Below are 19,019 nucleotides of genomic sequence, written 5' to 3' on the forward strand. Positions count from 1 at the left end.
TTTTGTTTTTGCCCTTGTTATTATTTATTTTGTCACTGCTCCATATTTCTCAGTTTAGTATTTTGACACAAATGAGACCTTCAGAATGCTTGAGGAACTCTAAATTACAACACCACTTTTAAAGGGTGAGGGGCTAAAACATGTTCACTCATGTTCACTATTCCTCAAACACAACACCTAAAAAGTAAGAACATTTGCAGATGGTTATTTCTGTGTTGTAACAAATATTCTTGGGAATAACTCTCATAACACTGGAAGTATGTTTAAGATTCCACTGAAATGTGTTAGTGGGTGGCCAGCAAGAGTAGAGGGTGTGGGTTTACATCAACAAATTTTTGCATTTTTTCACATTAATGCATGATTGAGAGTTTATTGCAAATTTTTCACAAAAATGATCAAAAACAAAAGGTTTATGATCACAGCAGAGGTTCAGTTCCGCAAACAAAGAAACAAACTCTGTTAAACAGGAAGCTAAAAATAATATATAAACATTTTTCAAACACAAAAGTGAACACAGAACAATTATTTTTTTGCAAACAAGTTTTGCAAAGATTAATATATGCAAGATGTGGCTTATTTAAATGGGGAATATTAACAAAAAATGACATTAGTTTCCATGAACTTATAAATAAAAAAAACTAATAAAAATGTGAAACCTGTTATCAGTTCATTCTGGTTCTTACAGGTTTCATCGGGTTTTCTACTTCATCTGTGATCTAGTTTCTTTTCCCTCTTATTTGTGTGTCCATCCCTGCAGCCAGTCTGCGTGTGAGCAGCATAAGCGTCGTCAGATCGGACCACTCCAGTATCTGTTTGTCCTGGAGGCCCGTGTTGGCGGTTGATGGGTACCGTGTTGTCATGCAGTCAGTTAAAGGTGATCTAGAAGTTTGTGCTCAACATGTTTCTGAAAACACATTGGCTGGAGTGAACATCTTTGTTGGTTCTCACTCTTTATTTATAGACAAGCAAATAAAACAGGAAACTGTGGATGAGTCCACCAACAGCTACTGCTTCAACCACCTGGAACCTGAAACCCTGTATCGTATCAGCGTGCATTCGCTTCTCGGCTCTGCAGAGGGCGCTGCCGTCTCCATTCTCCATCCTACAGGTGTGCAGTAATAGGGTTAGGGTTATGTCTTATTTTAATTTGGGCCAATACTAGAAATTTTACCATGCATATAATCAGCAACCGACAGCTTATATCTCTGTTGAGTAAAAGGGATTTTTTTTTATGTGTTAATTAAGTGAATTTACACAAATCTTTGAAAGTCTCCAAAGCAATGAAATTAAAATACAAGTAGTTATTCCAGTAATGCTGCATGCTCTTTTGATTTATCTTTTCACAGCTCCAGCTCCAGCCAGAATTCCCGTTCCTCCCCGGATATATCCTTTACACAATGAAGGTGAATCTCTTTAAACGTTGCTTCTTTTGCTTTCAGAGCAGCTCAGGATTTCTTTTAGTCTGAAGTCTTACATTGTTTTACAGTATGAGAAGAAATAATTCAAAGTTTCTGCAAGAAAGAAAGAAAATTTACTCATCACACAGAATAATATCACTATCATGTATGATTTTTCATTTAAACTGTTCTTTTACTGAGTTGTAATAAATACACAACTTTTAATTGGAGGGATTTTAAAAACAAGAAATGGGTGAACAAGTTTCACACATGGTCAGAAATCAATCAGTCAATCAATCGATCAAATTTTATTTGCATAGCACATTTCAGAAGCAAGGCATTTCAAAGTGCTTTACATCCAAAAAACACAAAGTCATGCAACATGAAATAAGAGTACATTTTAAGATTGTTGCTGGTTTTCCGGGCAATTAATGATTTTTTCATCTTCTATTTCTGAGCTATTCAGTCATTACTCAGTAATTTATCATTAGATCACTCTCTTCAGTGTCCTTCTCTTTTAAAAACTAAAATAAGGATGCAGTGGTTGGTTCACTGCACGTTTATTTCATATATTTAATGGATTTTTAAATTTTTTTTTTTGCAATTTAAGGTAAAATACTTTAGAACTCTGTTTTCTATTCAAACTGCTTTCCTGTCTTTTCCTGTAATGTGTCAACACTGCCTTCTTGTGTTGCAGTTTGTCCTGAAGTCACCATCCAGAATGGCATCGTTAAAGGTGAGACTGACTGTCTTCACAAAACATTTCATATAAGACAAGAGATATTCACCCAGCTCATGCCAATAAAAGTTCTGCAGAGTATTGTGGTTTTATTTATTGGTTCAGGTTTTAACATGATGGAAGCGTTTGGTCTGACGTGGGATGCTCACTCATCAGTGGAGGGAGTGGCAGCCGAGCCCTTTGTCTTCAACAATCTGCCTGCCTACACCGTGTACAGAGATGTGCAACTGACACAGAGCACCAAGTGAGACTTTCTGATTTCACATTTCAGTTCAAAAGCACACTTTCTACTGTGTCTTCTTTTATGCATGTATTCTCAGCAGAAATTATTACAGAATATGTTTTCTGCTGTTTGGCCATGGAGTAATTTCTACTTTGTGTTTATGTAATAATTTAATGATTTTTTTTTTTTTTTACTTATTGTTATTGGTGTATTCACTGCTTAATGTGTTTGTGGTCAACCCTCTTCAGGTGTTTTGCAGAACTAGTTGTATTTTACCAAAGAAGTCTAATGTCAAGAAAAAGAAATTATTTCCTTCTTCTGTCATGACAGTGTGCTTTGGCCCTCCTTTTTTTTCCAGGTTTATTCACCCTGCAGGTTTCTCTCCAGAGCACACCATCAGCATCACTTTTCGCCTGCTGCAGGATACACCAAAGGAAGCCTTTGCTCTCTGGCAGCTCACTGACAATGACTTCCAGCCAAAGATGGGAGTTGTGATTGACCGTGAGTAATGCTTCTGCAGCTATTCATTCAGTGACACCTCTAAGTAGTTGAGGCAGGGGGGCATCATGTCCAGCCTTGGATGATATTATGATGTCTTCACTTTGTCAGGCAGGTCCTATTTAAGTGATGTCTTTGTGTTGCAATAGTAAGGCTAGAGACTGTAAAGTCTGGTGCAATAAACCACAGTAATGATATCTTTTATGGGGGTCAAACACTTTTTCACACAGGGCATGTAGCTTTGATTAATATTTAAGTTGGGCTTCATGTCCTGAAACCCTGAAGTGTGACCAACATGCTAAAAAGTAGAAAGTCAGGAAGGAGGCAAACACCTTTTCACGGTACTATATTTCTAAGTGAGATCTATTTTAAGGCCACACCTGAAACATGCTGCTTTCTCTTGTTTCACACCATGGGAAAGTCAAAAGAAATCAGTCAAGATATCAAGAAGAGAATTGTGGAGCTGCACAAGTCTGGTTTGTCCTTGGGAACAATGTATTGATGCTTATGTTCATGTGTTTAAACAATTGGATGAAAGTAGACATGTTGTGAATGTTCAACTATACCATTCAGGAAGGAGATGGATTCTGTGTCTCAGGGATCAATGTGTGTGTGAGATGTATCATTATATTTTTTTTCTGCTGTCTATTCATTAATGCTTTAATAAAAGCATCCAGGAAAAAACTAGTGTACTCCAGGATAGCATACTTGCTTTCATGCCAGCAGTATTTTTGTTCCTTGCTCTTGAAATCCATTAAGAAGCTCTACTTGCCAAAGTTTTGAGGCAAACAAAACACTCTATATGAGTTATTTTAGAAAGTCCCAGCCTGATGTACCACCTTAAAGCTTTCACTGACCCCTTCTGGCCACTCGTATGAAACTCTTCTGTGGGTGCCACCACCACAGGAACCCTTCCATTATTTCCATAGAGTCGCACTTTTGAATGTCAGCAGGTGTATATGCCTTTGTCTATCTGAAGCCAGGCCACACCGCTGCTGATGAGGGAGGACAACTGGCCCCTCTAATAAAAAAAATTATGGTCAAGAGTTTTTAATTTTCCAAAATAGGGCTCCTGTTTGTAAAGAAAAATATAGGCCTCATATTTAGGTTACAAATAACCATTTCTGTTTTTCCATCCTAACTGTCCTCACAGTCGTAAGGAAAAACACAAAAAATACTTTGGCTGCTGACAAACTTCTGACTTCGTGGTCATTAAGCCGCTCTAGCTCAGTAAGAAATTCTCTGTATGCTACAGGCAGAGGAGTTGCTCTCCAACTCAAGTCCTCGAAATCTACTGACCTGCAACTTTTAGATTCATCAACACAGTTTAATAAAATGATTGAATTACCTTTCCATCCTGCAACCAGGTATGTCAAAGGCCTGGCAAAGCCAGTCATTTGATTCAGGTATGTTAGAGCAGGAGTGCATCAAAAAGCCACAGTACAGAATCTCTAGAACCCTGGTTCTTAAGGCTCACTGCCCTGAATGCTTTATTTGTTTTCTTGCTTCAGCATAGGTGATTTCAATTGACAGGTGTTTGCTGAACTGCAATCAGCTGCAGGGAAACGTCTAAACATGCAGGTCAGTGTGCCTTGAGGACCATAATTACAATAGTCCTCAAGACACACTCGTCTGCATGGTTCAACACACCCAATTCAGATGATTGCAATTCAGCTGCTTGAAACATTTTGGTACAATAGTCTGGTTTGTTTGGAGAGATGCTAGAGAGAGATTCCATGCCAATGCCAAACAGCTCATTCTTCTATTAGCTCTTGTTTTTTTTGTCATTTATTGCAATAAATAATTAAAGTTTCATTAAACCAGACCTATTGGTCGAACTGGGGAGATGGGAGGTTATGTGCTGCTTCATCAGCCTCTTCACATCATAGGAGCGAGTGCTACGGGTCGATAATCATTCAGACTGGTTACTGTGGACCTTTTTGGCAATAGTATGACAATGACCTACTTGAAACATTTTGGTACAATAGCCTGGTTTGGAGAGATGCTTTAAATGTCTGTCAGGACAGAGGCTAATTGGTCCTTGAGTATTTTCTCTAGGATGTTGTCTAATCCTGATGCCTCATTCGTGTTCCTTTCTGTCTTGGTTCTGTAGCCATCGGCTCTTTAAAGTTGTAGGCCTGCTCATCCAGTCTTGGCACTGTTTTCAATGTTAGGTTGTTGTTCAGTACCGCAAACCTGCCCTGTCAAGGTCATTTAGGGAGTCAGTGTCATCCTTGCTGGAAGCTTGGGCCCTCTGCCCCCCATTGTTTGCAATCACCTGGATGCCGCCACACATTGCTCGTGGTGTTCAGGTTGTGGAAAAAAAACTCTTGGATTTTGCTTTGGCTTCCTTATGCCATAACTGATTTTACCTCCTCAGATCTAAAACGTTCTTTTCCATTCATCCAGGGTTTTCTGATTGGCCCGGATGATGATAATCTTGATGACACTGACGTTGTCTGAAATTCATTTTAACACAGATGACAGATACTCATCCACATTGAAGCTATGTTCATATGTAGCCGCTTCTCTGTCCATATCCCAGGCTGTGCATTCAAAACAATCTCGTTGAGCCTCCCCAGCACCGTCAGCCCACACTCTCACCTGTTTCACAGAGGGCCTCTCTCTGATCACCATGACAATCAGAGGAGCCCAGATGAGGACATTGTACTGCTCGATAGGCCTATCAGATTAAGAGCATTTGCTCCTCTGGTTGGAATGCACACGAAATATAGGAAGAGAGTTTTCATTTTAGTCTGACTAAAGACCGGCCACTATGAAAACCTCCTCAGGATGAGTGCTTTTTAGGTTGCTGATGGAACAGCAGAGACTATTTACAGCTTTTTGAGGGTTAGCATTCAAGGATAAGGGGAGTTGTGTTGAACAATGCGAAGAACATCACATCTATATCTGCCTGCAGTGGTTTACTGGGAAACAAAAATGATTTTTTGAGCTTTACATCGTGTTATAATGTTATTCCCTTATCAAAAACATACCTGGAGTGTCGCTTTGATTCTTTCATTGATGTTTGAGAAATCCTTTAATGTCCCAATGCAACCACTCAGCTGTGCAAAACGCCTCAGTGGACACCTTCCCCCCCCAAGCCCTGTTGATTGTGCAATGAAATGCAACTACGTGCCTGGAAGTGGAAAATACATAATACAGTGATCCCTCGTTTTTCACGGGGGTTGCGTTCCGAAACTAACCCTCGATAAGCGAAATCCGCGAAGTAGAGTTACCTTTATTTTTTACAATTATTACGCAGCATAATTAAATACTCTACAGTGAAACCAAAGAACAAAACCTGTTTTCAGGTCAGCAGATGTGCGTGTGCATCAATCAGGCCTTAATGTGATCCGGAGTCATGTCATTAAAGCGTCTCCTCCAACCTGCCCTGCGAGATTCACAGCTGTATCTGCGGCAGAGCGATGGATCTCGTCAAGCGAGCCTCCAGTCAGTTTTTTGTGCTGATTCTGGCCAGTGTTTTCCAACAGGCATTCAAAGTTTCAGTTTTCATCTCCTGAATGGCCAATCTGTATTACTTATATTTAAATACCATAACGTTATTAGCACACAGGCAGAGAAGAACTGCAGAGTCTGTTTAGCCAATCAGGACTCAGAACACAATGCACTGTGAAAAAAACTGCACAAAAAAAAAATCTGCGAAGCAGCGAGACTGTGAAAGGTGAACCGCATTATAGTGAGGGATCACTGTACTGCCTCTTTAATATATTGCTTTTAGTAAACTGTGGAATATTTTGTTGCGTTGAAAGTTTTTCACCATTATTTGTGCTGGATTTTGTACACCTGGTACCATGGAAGTTATTGTATATTTCAATGTTTTTTCTATTAAATGCGTGCCTATAAAGCTTAAAGAAGAAGTTGTCCTGTTTTTTAAACTTAGCACTTTGCTCTAAGTGTTCTCAAACTTAAACTGGGGTTTCAGCTACACTCTATAGCTATTCCCCACACTGCCAGATCAGACCGCATCGCCAACATGAAATTAAGTCAGTCTCTCTTTTCTTCTCTTTTTTTTAAACCGGGATTCTCACAGCAACTTTTTAAAAATGTCTTTTTAGAACAATACAATAAGCTTTTTAAAGATGAAAAGATGACTGTTTTGCATCTTTTACAGCTTCTAGCCAACATCTGATGTACTTCAGTCTGGACTACAGGGGAGAAGTGCAGGAGCTCACCTTTGATCAGCCACAGGTCCACAAGATTTTCTATGGAAGTTTTCACAAGGTGAGATAAGATCCACCAAACTCTTTAAGGTAGAATCAATATTTGCTTTTATAAGATGGAGCAAATAAGATGGATCCTTTTTGCAGCTAGCTATTTCACAGACAAGAGACAGATGTGTATCAAACACACTGAGAAGTAATGGTCTGTATGTAGCTCCAGCTACAAATGCTTATGTTCCCTATTTGAATAGACAAAAAGCCTATTTTTTTGTATTTATTTTTTTCCATAAATTTCACTTGATGACCAAATAAGTTTTGTATAAACTAAACTAAGTCTCTACAAAAAAAAGTAGGGGTGCATCAATGAATTGGTGCCAGTTTTCTTAATTTTGGGTGATTGGTGATCAGTTGATATTTAAATGTGAAACCAATTTTACCCTCTGATTTTATTTACCTCCGCAAAGGTCTGAAAATCAGCTGCTGTCCCCTTTTGCTTTGCTGTGAGAGAGGGCTGACTGATGGACCTGTTCACCAGGTCACATCTGCATGTGCTCAGTTAATAATAAGTCACTTTTGCCAATTTAGTAACTTTGTTGCTACATTTATCAACTTTTCAGACAAAAAAAGTAATTGGTATCAGCAAGAATCAGAATCGGCAGGTCAGGCTTTCTAAAGATCGGTGATCAGCCAGTAAACTGCAATTGGTGCATCTCTAATTTGCCATCATCATTAACAGTGTTTGTGTTTTAATTTGGTTCTGGCAGGTTCACCTGTCTGTCAGCCAGGTGAGCGTCTCTCTGTCTGTGGACTGTCAGCCTGTTGGTGAAAGGCCAGCTCGCCCTCTGGGAAACCTGCCCACCGATGGATTCGAGATGCTGGGAAAACTGGTGAAAACCAGAGGACCTAAAAGCGGCTCAGCCCCGGTGCTTATCCTTCCTCTCTGGGATTAAATCGGTTGATCCTTCAAATAAAATAATGGTGCTTACAATGTTTGTTTGTTTTTTTCTCTTTAATATCTCCAGTTCCAGCTACAGTCCTTTGAAATCATCTGTAACAACACATGGGCTTCATTGGATACTTGTTGTGACCTGCCTGGAGTGGTCAGTGGTACTGCCATCTTTAGCCAGCTGTTTTTTTGCTTTGCTTTGCTCTTCTGTTCTTGTCTGTTCTTTTTCATTTTGGTGCCTGTCGGGACTCCATATGACGACAGACTGAAATGTTAATTATGTGCTGTATGCGAGGTATTTGTACTTAAGCAACACATTTCCCCTCTTGGGGGGCACACTTCACCAGTTAACCTAAAGCCTTTGCTGACTGTGTCTCAGAGGGATGAGGAGAGCTGCCCTGCTCCACCGTACGCATGTACCTGTTCCTCCAACGTTCAAGGAGCTCCAGGACCCCCTGGACCAATTGTATGTCACCACATGCATAGTTTTAAAATTTCTCTGTAATATTTTATGATAAAATCAGCACCAAGGCATGTTTCCAAAGATTATTACAATGTTAATGTTCCATTTATTTATTTTTTTTCACAGGGGAAACCAGGTCCTCGAGGGGACAAAGGTGATAAGGGAGAACAGGGCTCAAAGGTAAGATGAAAATGATCATTCTTCACATTAAAGTAGGCAGTGGTTGTAGCAACTAGTTTTCTTTCTTCCTCTCTTCTGGTTTGCTATCTGCTAATGGACAATAGTCCTCTAATGACCAGAAATGTTTGTTTGTGAGTGAAGTTTCATGGACGTATTAATGTGGCAACAGTAAGAAGAGCCCTTCAAATTCTCTAACTGTGGAGAAAGTGAACTTCAAGTCTTCCTTATATTAAAGTTCTATATTACAGTCTTAATTTCCATATGAGTTACTGAAAATAATGGTGATGTCCTGATGAGGTCCTCTTGTCCAGTCTGACGCTGATCTGATGGTGTTCAAAGTAATTTGAGAATAAGCATTTGCCGTGTCCTGTACATAATTAAAATTATTACCATGTAATTAAACTGAAATATGTCCTTTAATCAGAACTGCTATACATTATTATCACAATTATGTCCTAATTATCTCACTCACCATTCTAGGCCCTCCACTCTTTCTGATTTGTTGTTGTTGTCGCCTGCAGACATTTGATCCAAATCAGTCAACTTCAGTGTGCTGCTCCGGAAAGGCAATAACTCTGTTTAGAAAGTTTCTGTGATGTCGTGACAACACATCGTCTGAAACATCCATAGCTTTATTATAAGTTTTTAAACTCATACAGCTACAGTCTTGAATCAGTTGATGTTATTAGCTGATATGTTAATATCAGTGTGTTTTCTCTCTGCTCTATGATTTTCCCAAATTATAAGTGAAATAATCTGCCAATGGAACTAGTACTTTTTTCATCAATATTAAGAAATTATAGACTTGAAAAAAAACTCCTATATATTGCTGAGCAGTTACTTGTAAGGTAGTTTTGTATCATTTCAAGTGTACTAAGATATTTGCAGTAAAAACTAAACCAAAAATACTTTCAGATTTTGTTTCTGCAGTGTTTGGTTGTATATGTTGTGCAAATGGAGAAGTATTAGGGCTGACGATGGCATGTAGCTGAAACATGTTGTATTTTTTGCCTTTATTAAAACCTATGAATATTTTGGAGAGCTGGTTGTATCTATTTTTTTTACATGTTCTAAAAAGTTTCAATTTTAGCGCTGCTGACCTTTTTTACAGCTCAGTACATGTGTGATTGGAATCAGTTGTCTGTGGCATCTACTTAGAAATTTCATCGTCTTCCTTTATAACGATAACTGGTCCAAGGTTGGTCACAAAGAACGTAGAGTAAGAGGTAATCTGGTTTTTATGCTGTAGTGACATCTAATGGCTTAAATTGGCAATTGCACAACAATTTATCATTGTGTTTATTTCGTCAGTTTTGGGGGGGGAAAAAGGAAAATCTAAACTCATATGTGAAAATTTTGTTATGCTTACTCTGTCAGGGAGAGGTGGGCCCCCCAGGTAAGGCTGGATTTGAGGGGGGTCTTGGACCTGTGGGCAGCATTGGACCCCGAGGCCTAACAGTTCAAGGCAAAATTGTGAGTCATAGCTTGACATTTTCTCTCTTAGAATGTGATATATATATTCCTGTGTTTTCAACCATTTGTGTTGATCAGGGTCCACCAGGAGCAAGGGGAGAAAAAGGAGATCCTGGCAGACCAGGAGTGCAAGTGAGTTGAAATCAAATGATGGGAATCTTTCTCTTCATTCTTTAACTGTCACATAACAATAATATCTTCATTCATAGTGTTCACAAATGCTACATAGACTCGATAACATAACACACTTGAAGTTCCCTATTCAACCTTCTTGTCTGTTTTTTCCTGTAGGGTTCACCTGGACCTCCAGGTCCAAAGGGAGAAGAGGGGATCCCAGGCCCCAGGGTGAGCTGCTTGATCCCAGAGAAAGGCAACAGGTCCTCTTCCAGCAGATATTTCTCTCAGTCCTCCTTTCTTGCTTTCTGTTTTCCAGGGTATCAGAGGTGTGGAGGGAAACATTGGTTCCCCGGGCATTACGGGAACCAGGGTAAGAATATCTTTGTGTGCATTTCTAACAGCCTGAGCTGAGCAAATCGCCTACAGGAACATTTTGTTTTGCTGAAATCAAAACCACTTTCCACCTTCCTGGCTTCCTGGCCAGGACAGTTTGTTCTACTGTCTGGATGCCCATACAGACAAACCGTCATTCTGTTCTGTTTCCGCCTGATATTTGATGGTGTTTCCATTAAACGTTTTCTGTGCTTCAGGGTTTCCAAGGACTTCCAGGATACCCAGGACCTGTTGGAGAGAGGGGTCCCTCTGGACCTGTTGGACCAACGGTAAGAACTCAAGAACAAACACAAAAGCTGTCCAGCTTCTCTTCACTTTTGGTTATCTACTAGTTCACACTCATGTATGTTTAACTCCACAGGGTCTGCCGGGAAATAAAGGGGAACGAGGTGAAAAGGTGGGTAACAGGGCAAACTATATATTTACCACCACTCTGAGTTTATGCTTAAAGAAACATGCTGTTACATCCAGTACACCTTCAACCAGGGAAGTCCAATATGATTCTTTGTGAAGGGTACCTTCGAAGAAGACCAGGTAACATGATGGAAAAATCCTCTAAATAAGGGTATAACCCAATCAACAACAGGGTTAAATACATTTTTGTCTTCTGATATTTGTCTTTCAATAAATATTTCAATACACCATTGTGTTTTTATATACATGTGTCCAGCATTCCAGAGTTTTATGTGTGAAAGCATTTCTGTTATTGCAGTATAAGATTTTCTTTGGCGTTTTAAAATATCTTTTTTTAATTATGGCTGGATTGGTTGGTTGATTGGTTGATTGATTTCTTAAAGCTAACTGGCTCATATTTTTCAGGGGGAACCGCAGTCTATGGCCATGATCTATCAGCTGGTGACACAGGCCTGTGAACAACTAGTTCACAGTAAGTACCAGGAGTGATAAAACCAACACTTATGAGTTGTTTGTGTTTTCTAAGTCACTGCAACATAATGTATGTCTACAACAGGCTTTGATGTCTTTTTTTTTTCAGAGGAGGTTTTGAAGCTTGACATGTACATCAATGAGATTAGTCGAAAGCCCGTTCCTATTGAGGAGCCGGTGGGGCCCCCAGGGGAGCCTGGTATACCAGGGTCCAGGGGCCCACCTGGTGCCAGGGGCAACCAGGGGAATGTTGGCTCAAGAGGGAGACCTGGGAGGCCAGGGTATCCAGGAGAGCAAGGTAAGGTTTGATCTGTTAGATGTGTCGTCAGAGCCATCAAGACATTCTGTTCAATTGTTTCTTTTTTCTCTGCAGGTCGGAGAGGAATCCCTGGAGAAAAAGGAAGTTTGGGGAATAATGTCCAGGGGCCCTCAGGAATTAAAGGGTTGGCAGGTACCTCTCCTTGACCTGTGTGTTCCATTTATTACTCCACTGTTTAACACACCATCAGGTGTGATTAGGATATGTGACGGTTGTGCATTTTGTGTGTGTAGGTCCTCCAGGGGAGTCCAAGCCAGGGGTCCCAGGTCCAAAAGGAAACGACGGCAAACCAGGGCCACCAGGGACCACTGGGAGTTTGGGTCAGCCAGGAGAGATTGGACCACGGGGCATGTGTGACCGCAGTGGAGGCTGTCGAAATATTCCCCAACAAACAGGTTAGCTGTTAAGAGTGGCCAAATGATGAAACTAAGCCTGGGAAATGACATTTGTGAGAGTTCAGGTCTGTTTGAGCCAAATTATCCTGGAGCAGGATCAGATTTGTTTTTTAACTCTGTCTAATTTCTAATTCAGTATTTTTATTATTAATATTTTTATATATATATTCTCCTTCTTTATACTTTCTTTATCCAGAAGACCCTTATTACGGCTACCAACCCTGAGAAGAGAAAGCAAGCAGTCACCAATAAAATGACTCTCCTTTAGAGCTGAGCAGAAGCGTGTTTACCAGTCACCCTGTTCCAGTCTCCATTTTGTTTGAAATCTCCAGAAAAATGAACCTAAGATGAATCAGAGAGCTTTCCAGTATAAACCAGAATAACTGTCTATAATAAAGAAATCTCAGTTGGATCACTTGAGTGCCATATTATACAGTTTAGCACAGAAAGCTTTTCTTTATGTTTTCATGTATTCATGCACTGCCTAAAGTAGCAAGTTAAGCCTTTGAAATTATTTTTTGTTTTCATTGTAAGCCTTGTTGCCTCTAAGATAATTTAAAATCCATATTTTGTGGCATGAAAGGTTCTTTTTTACACTATATATAAATAATACTGTGAGACTGCATTTATATATGTATGATAATTTGTATATGTTTTGTAGTATTTGCTGCATCTTTTTTTAATTCATGTAAATTTTATGTGTTCTGAATTTCACCTGGAAGCCCCTGTTTACATTTTCTGATGTCTTAAGTTTGGCAAATTATATGATTGAGAGAACAAAAGTGTTTAAATATAAAATAAAATCTTTGAATTATTGTCAAAAGGTATTATGTTCAGATAAAAATGGCATTCGATAGATACCGCATAGATTGTTGGTGTGAATTTGTACCACTGATGAAGAACGGAACTTCTCAAGCAAGATCCAGGTAGGAACAAGTTATTAGGGATTTTGTTTCCACTGTTGCTTACTTTGAAATGTACAACCGGAAACTGTAACAAACAATTTTCACAATAAGGTGTATTCCCTATGCGCACACAGCTGGGAGGATCAGTTTACCACTCAAGACTTATTAGACTGAGTTTAAGCCATCATTGAAAAGTTTCTTAACAAAAATGAAATCAAAAGCAACTTCAGTCTCAAAACAGTCAAAGACGCTTTTAAAACAACTCCCATAGAGAGAGAAGTTAAAAAGTATTAAATTTATTTTGAAGTCTACAAACAAGAAGCTAGGTAGCGGGTTGTAGTTTTGCGCTTGCGCAGAAGGATTACTCTATTGTCACGTCGGTATTCCTGTCTATGTCACGTCAACATGGCGAGTAGAAAGTCTTTACAGGCGAACGGAGACAAGTACTCTGTTCTGTTACCGACATACAACGAGAGAGAAAACCTTCCTCTGATTGTTTGGCTCTTGGTGAAATATTTCGGGGAAAGGTGAGTTGGTTTTATTCCTAATCTGCTCGGCTACTGCTAACTGCTGCTGCCAGCGCTGAGCTGTCACTTAACCCGAGTTAACAAGTGGGTCAGTGCTGAAATTGAGGTGGAATATGGACTATGGATTTTCTGAGATGTTAAAACTTTTTTAAAGCAGTTAGTGATGTGAAAACTTTTACAGTGTTTATTTTTGTGTAAGTTAAAAAAGGGCGACTTCTCTGTGTCTTTTGTATTGAATACCTGTACTGTTCTACAATGAGGTGTCTTCATTTACAAAACATCAGCGATATTGTAATTTATGTACGTTTAAACACGAGTTGCAGTGTAATTTGGCTTTTGGTAAAGATGAACTGGTAACGGTCTTCCTGGTTGAGTCAGATTTTTTTTATATATTTCTTTTTCAATTTTCTGATTGTTTTTCTTTGAGCGCTCACCTGTCATGTCCAGTTGTGATATATTCTATTCTGTTTTTTCTGTTTAACTCTTAAGTCTGTAAACACATAAAATAGAAAGGTTCCTTGGAGCTGAGAGACAGCACTTTTGAATCAAACAGAAAATGAGGCCATCGTTTATTTCTATAATTCATATGCACATAAAGATTAGGGGAAATTTTTCTGATACATTCCAGTTTTCATAACCTTTAAAATCTATAATCTTCTGTTTTTTGATACAAAACCACCATACTGTCTTTATCAAGGAGAAGTGTTGGTGACCCCCCTGACCCTCACAGAATTAGAATAATGCATGGGTTTTAGTTTTCATCAGTATAATAGGGGAAAAATAATTAAAATTATTCAAAGTTGACCTCTTATTCATCAGATAGAGCAATTAAAGGAAACCTGCTCTCATTTTCTATCAGAAGGGAACTTTTTAGTTGACTGAAAAATCATTTCAGATCTAGTTTTGCCTCGGGTAGGTTATGTAAGTATGTATTAAAATATCTAAAAATAAACCAGGTTACAGAAAGTGTTTCACATGCTAGTCATTGGTCTGGGCTTTTCAAGAGAAACGCGGCGATTGAAAGACCAGCTAACTGATTTGTGTATTACTACATTAAGCGAGCCTCACTTTTGTTTTTCAAGACTTGTTTTGTAGTCTGTGTGTCCAAACAAAACCAAAGAGCATTCAGGGGCAGCAATGTTATTTTCAGGTTCAATTTCTTGCCTGAACTAGTTGTGCTTAGTGTCACGTGTATAACTGCTCTAACGAATGACATGCATCTTTCAATTTGTTCATCTTGCAGTGGCTACAATTATGAGATCATTGTCATTGACGACGGAAGCCCAGATGGGACACTGGAGGTGGCAGAGCAGCTGCAGAAAATTTATGGAGATGACAAAATAGTAAGCTAAGAAGCATAAGTACGATACGTGCTAATCTGAGGATGTATGCATGAAAGATCAAATCATGATCTGATTGCGTTTAATGCAGTTGTTCTTTGTTGCCAGTGTAAACAAATAACTTTAACTCAGTGCTACAAAAATGTGTATTAAAGATGACGCATAGCTGTTAGCAATTGCAGATGATGAATAAATCTTGTTGTTTTCCAGCTTCTGCGACCAAGAGCGAAAAAACTAGGCCTTGGTAAGCTGTCAACATGCTGCGTTGACTCTCTCACCTTGATCATTTAATGACGGCGTCGTGTCTGCTTTTAAAGGCACGGCCTACATTCATGGCATGAAGCATGCTACTGGGAACTTCATCATTATAATGGATGCAGATCTCTCCCACCATGTGAGTGGAAAATGTTTGGCATCTTTCCTGGCCTCAAAGTCTCACGACTGTTTGTGTTTGGGGACATTTTTTTTTTTTACTGTTACTTTCCAAAACCTCCAAAAAAAATCTGTATTATGTTGAACTTCATATTTCATGACTGTTGCTTTTGCTTTCAGCCCAAGTTTATCCCACAGTTTATCAAGTAAGTATATCTGAAACACTTAGGTTTTTATAAAGATTATTATAAAGGGTGGATTTATTAGTAATAGAATATACAGAAGTTCAAATACACTGTATAAAAAGGCATTAATTCAGACAGAATTTGTTCTGTTTTCCGGAAGTTTGACTAGTTCATTTGCTAAATGAGAGTTATTATTATTATTATTATTGTCCTCTAAAGTCAGGAGTTTGAAGGCACAGTCATCTGCAAGGAAATGTGCAAATACAATTTTTTTTTTTTGTATTCACATAGGAAAAAAATCTGTGTAATTAATTGACCAAAATAAACACGTTAGACCCGGCCATAATTTTAAGGTACAGCTCCAACACGCTGCTTTGCCGTTTGACATAGTTGAAAACGGTCAGAAGGAGAATTGGTCTAGTGCAAGTTTCAGATGCATGGGAAGGTCCAGTCATCGTACTGTTTAGGAAGGAGATGGGTTCTGTGTGGTAGAGGTGAAAAATCTGCACTTTAACCCCAGACCAAAGGCAAAGCACCTGGTGAATATGCTGGTTGAGCAACATGAGTGAAAAGGTCACTGTGTAAGGAAGAAGCCGGTACTCTAAAACAAAAACAGAGTAAAGTCACCCACCAATCGGGGGACAAAAACCTTCATTTTTGTGTCACAGACACAAACATCTGCTCTTCATAATATAGATGATAATGTCAGAAAAGGACGCTGAAACGTAGCAACTTCTCAGAACATTAACCAAGAAGCTAAAACTTAGGTCCAAATGCGACAGCAAGTTTGGCTTAAGGATAAAACCACCACAAAGTGCTAAGCTCAGGTGTGTAGAGAATTTATGGACACAGCTGAAAATATGTGTGTGAGTGAGGCATCAATTCTGTCAGGAAGAGTGGATCGGCATTCCAGCAGGGCAGTTCCAGCAAATGTCAAGGAAAGGTACATAAACGTCTGAATTGAAGAAAACATTCCCCATCTCGACATCCTGACATTTAGCAAAAAGAAACTGACCTGAAGCAGGAAACGTTTGGTCTGATTTAATGTCTGCTCGTGTTCTTTTTATGCGGTGTATGTAAACTTCTGGTTCTTACTGTAAATACTAGATTTTTTTCTGGTTGATGGCAGGATGTTATATTTTTCTTGTGTGGGCCAGTTTAAATTTTCATTATTATTTTTTATCCAGAAAACAGAAGGAGGGTGATTATGACCTTGTGTCTGGCACTCGATACCTTGGCAGTGGAGGTGTGTACGGCTGGGACCTGCGCAGGAAACTCATCAGGTGACGCCTGCTCAGCAAGGTTGCTTTGTTTTTTTGATTTTTTTTTTCTACAGCTGCACCAATATGCCGGTGTTATTGCTGATATATAGTGTATTCCTTGTTTTGTTTTTATTTTCTCAAGTTTACACCCCCCTATTTTGGCAGGAAGCTGAAATCAAGTGATTTATTTGTAAGCTTTCTTGTTTATTTCTCCCGCTTTCAGCCGGGGAGCCAACTTTTTGACCCAGGTGCTGTTGAGACCCGGGGCTTCAGACCTCACAGGAAGCTTCAGGTGGGTGGAGCAGGAAGTTGTCTTTTAAGCATAAGTAAAAGACAACAGCTATTGTCTTCCTTCTTCTTTTCCAAAGAAGAAGAAATTGGAATGTTTCTTTTTCCTTTTTAATTTTTTTTGGTCTCTCCTGCATCAGGTTATACAAGAAGAAAGTGTTGGAGAGTCTGGTTGAGCGGTGTGTGTCCAAAGGCTACGTTTTTCAGATGGAGATGATCGTCCGAGCCAGGCAGCTCAACTACACAGTGGGAGAGGTGAACCAGCCTTAAGAGTTTTACTCAGCTGCATTTGAAATGTTTTTCTTTCTGCATTTAGAGAGCAGACTGAAAATATTTGGTTCCTAAAACGGATATCTGAGGTTTAGCATCACCCGATACTGATCCAATACAGAAAAACAGCTGAATTGACTTAAAACTTTTCTTTCTTAAATGTACTGAATTAAAAGTTGATTTGATAACTCTGCATCAGTACAGCACGCTTAAATACAGCAATAGTGTCACAAGCTTGTAAAAACAACACAGCTTTAATTTGTTCATGTCAGCGCAATGAGGAGCCGACGTAAAATAAATAATAAAGAAACTGAAACTCACAAAAACAATAGGTTGACTAGCTTGGAGAAACATTTAAAAAATAAATGCAACAAATCTTCTTTCAAATGATTCAGAAACTGCAATTAGGAATTCTAAATATGATGTAAAATAAATAAAGCATAATGTCGCTCAGAGCACAAAGCGTAGAATTAGATTGAAGAGATCTGCCCTTATGGATCGGGCATATTGTCACTGATACTCCATCTAGAATTTTTAGCAATATCTGTATCGATACAGATATTAATATTGGATCTTAATATCAGACATCTTCTACCCTGTAACCTATCTTCAGCAGGAAATTACGGATTTAATTTATTTTTCTACATTAAAAAGTGCCTTGGTTTAACTTGGACTAAGAATTAGAAGTTGGCTCCCATCAGATTGATGCAGCGTTGAAGACGCTTCCACGATCATCGCTATTTCGTAAATGGTGACCGACTGTGACTCAGACTCATCTAAATAATACAGTGAACATTTTACAAAAAGTTTTACCATCTATTAAAAACAATTCTATTTAGATTTTACCTTAATAATTCTCTTAATTGCTATGTCCTCTAACAAAATGTCTCCCTCTCTTTCCAAAACAAAGGTGCCCATCTCCTTTGTGGATCGGGTTTATGGGGAGTCCAAACTCGGAGGGAATGAGATTGTTTCGTTTGTGAAGGGACTGCTCACGCTGTTCGCCACGACGTGATCAGCGACCTGCCTTCACCTGGCGTTTCTTCAATGTTCCAGCGGTCACAACGTGGCGGATTGTCGGACCAGAAAGCAGATGTCTGTCCATGCTAGGCATTAAGCGCAAAACGAACCCCGAAGGAAGATGAAGCTTTACATTCCCATTTTCTCTCTTGAGTTTGATTTGGCGCGTCATCGCTCCCATCACTGAATGTGAACTGAGCCCAGATTTGTTTGTATAAAATAAACAGTTTGTATTCCTGCCACTGGTTTGTTATGCGAGTATCTTTTATTTCTAACATTTAATGATGTCTTGATGCAAAGCTCTTGGGTTTTACTCCAAACACCCGAGCCTCTAAACCGTCTCTGACTCAGGGTCAGTCAGATACACAGTCATTGGGAAGACTGCCATGGATACCCGTCACAAGCTGGGTGTTCACAGCATCTAGAAAGTGTTGTCAAGATGAACCCGAATCAACACTGCAGATGACCTAAAGACGGTTATCTAAGGAACCTGGGCTTCTATACCTGAAGAAATAAACCACAGGCTGGTAGCCTCTACGCCTCATTGACGCACTAATTCATGCAAAAGGACCAAAGCATCAAGAACTGAGTGGATAAAAATGAACATATATTTCAGAGTCCTTATATTTCTGTTTAGA

The 19,019-nt window shown here is 39.2% G+C and overlaps 2 protein-coding genes across 2 annotated transcripts; both read left to right on the forward strand.

Moving 5' to 3' along the window:
- Positions 1-757: 757 nt before the first annotated feature.
- LOC103156125 (collagen alpha-1(XIV) chain-like) lies at positions 758-12,624 on the forward strand (the record flags this gene model as incomplete). Its single annotated transcript, XM_007578062.2, has 22 exons — positions 758-874; positions 962-1,108; positions 1,347-1,403; positions 2,095-2,133; positions 2,242-2,380; positions 2,718-2,860; positions 6,993-7,102; positions 7,806-7,964; positions 8,064-8,141; positions 8,367-8,453; positions 8,577-8,630; positions 10,008-10,103; positions 10,182-10,235; positions 10,395-10,448; positions 10,537-10,590; positions 10,811-10,882; positions 10,975-11,010; positions 11,433-11,499; positions 11,608-11,796; positions 11,872-11,949; positions 12,051-12,212; positions 12,409-12,624. Coding segments are annotated over 22 exons (2,021 nt in total), but the record flags the coding sequence as incomplete, so codon positions are not given.
- An 835-nt stretch (positions 12,625-13,459) lies between these two features.
- Positions 13,460-18,623, forward strand: LOC103156110 (dolichol-phosphate mannosyltransferase subunit 1). The gene is made up of 9 exons (XM_007578039.2): positions 13,460-13,644; positions 14,888-14,987; positions 15,195-15,228; positions 15,302-15,378; positions 15,537-15,562; positions 16,729-16,824; positions 17,027-17,095; positions 17,232-17,346; positions 18,272-18,623. Exons 1-9 carry the CDS (start codon positions 13,523-13,525, stop codon positions 18,374-18,376), a joined length of 744 nt encoding a protein of 247 aa, XP_007578101.1. The 5' UTR covers positions 13,460-13,522; the 3' UTR covers positions 18,377-18,623.
- Positions 18,624-19,019: the final 396 nt, after the last annotated feature.

The sequence above is a fragment of the Poecilia formosa genome, unplaced genomic scaffold (genome assembly GCF_000485575.1).
Source record: "Poecilia formosa unplaced genomic scaffold, Poecilia_formosa-5.1.2 Scaffold465, whole genome shotgun sequence".
Lineage (NCBI taxonomy): Eukaryota > Metazoa > Chordata > Actinopteri > Cyprinodontiformes > Poeciliidae > Poecilia > Poecilia formosa.

Coding starts and splice junctions, on each gene's coding strand:
- LOC103156110 (XM_007578039.2), top strand. CDS start 13,523: ATGGCGAGTAGAAAGTCTTTACAGGCGAACGGAGACAAGTACTCTGTT. Junction 15,229..15,301: donor AGCGAAAAAACTAGGCCTTG/GTAAGCTGTCAA, acceptor CTGCTTTTAAAG/GCACGGCCTACATTCATGGC. Junction 16,825..17,026: donor CTGCGCAGGAAACTCATCAG/GTGACGCCTGCT, acceptor TCCCGCTTTCAG/CCGGGGAGCCAACTTTTTGA.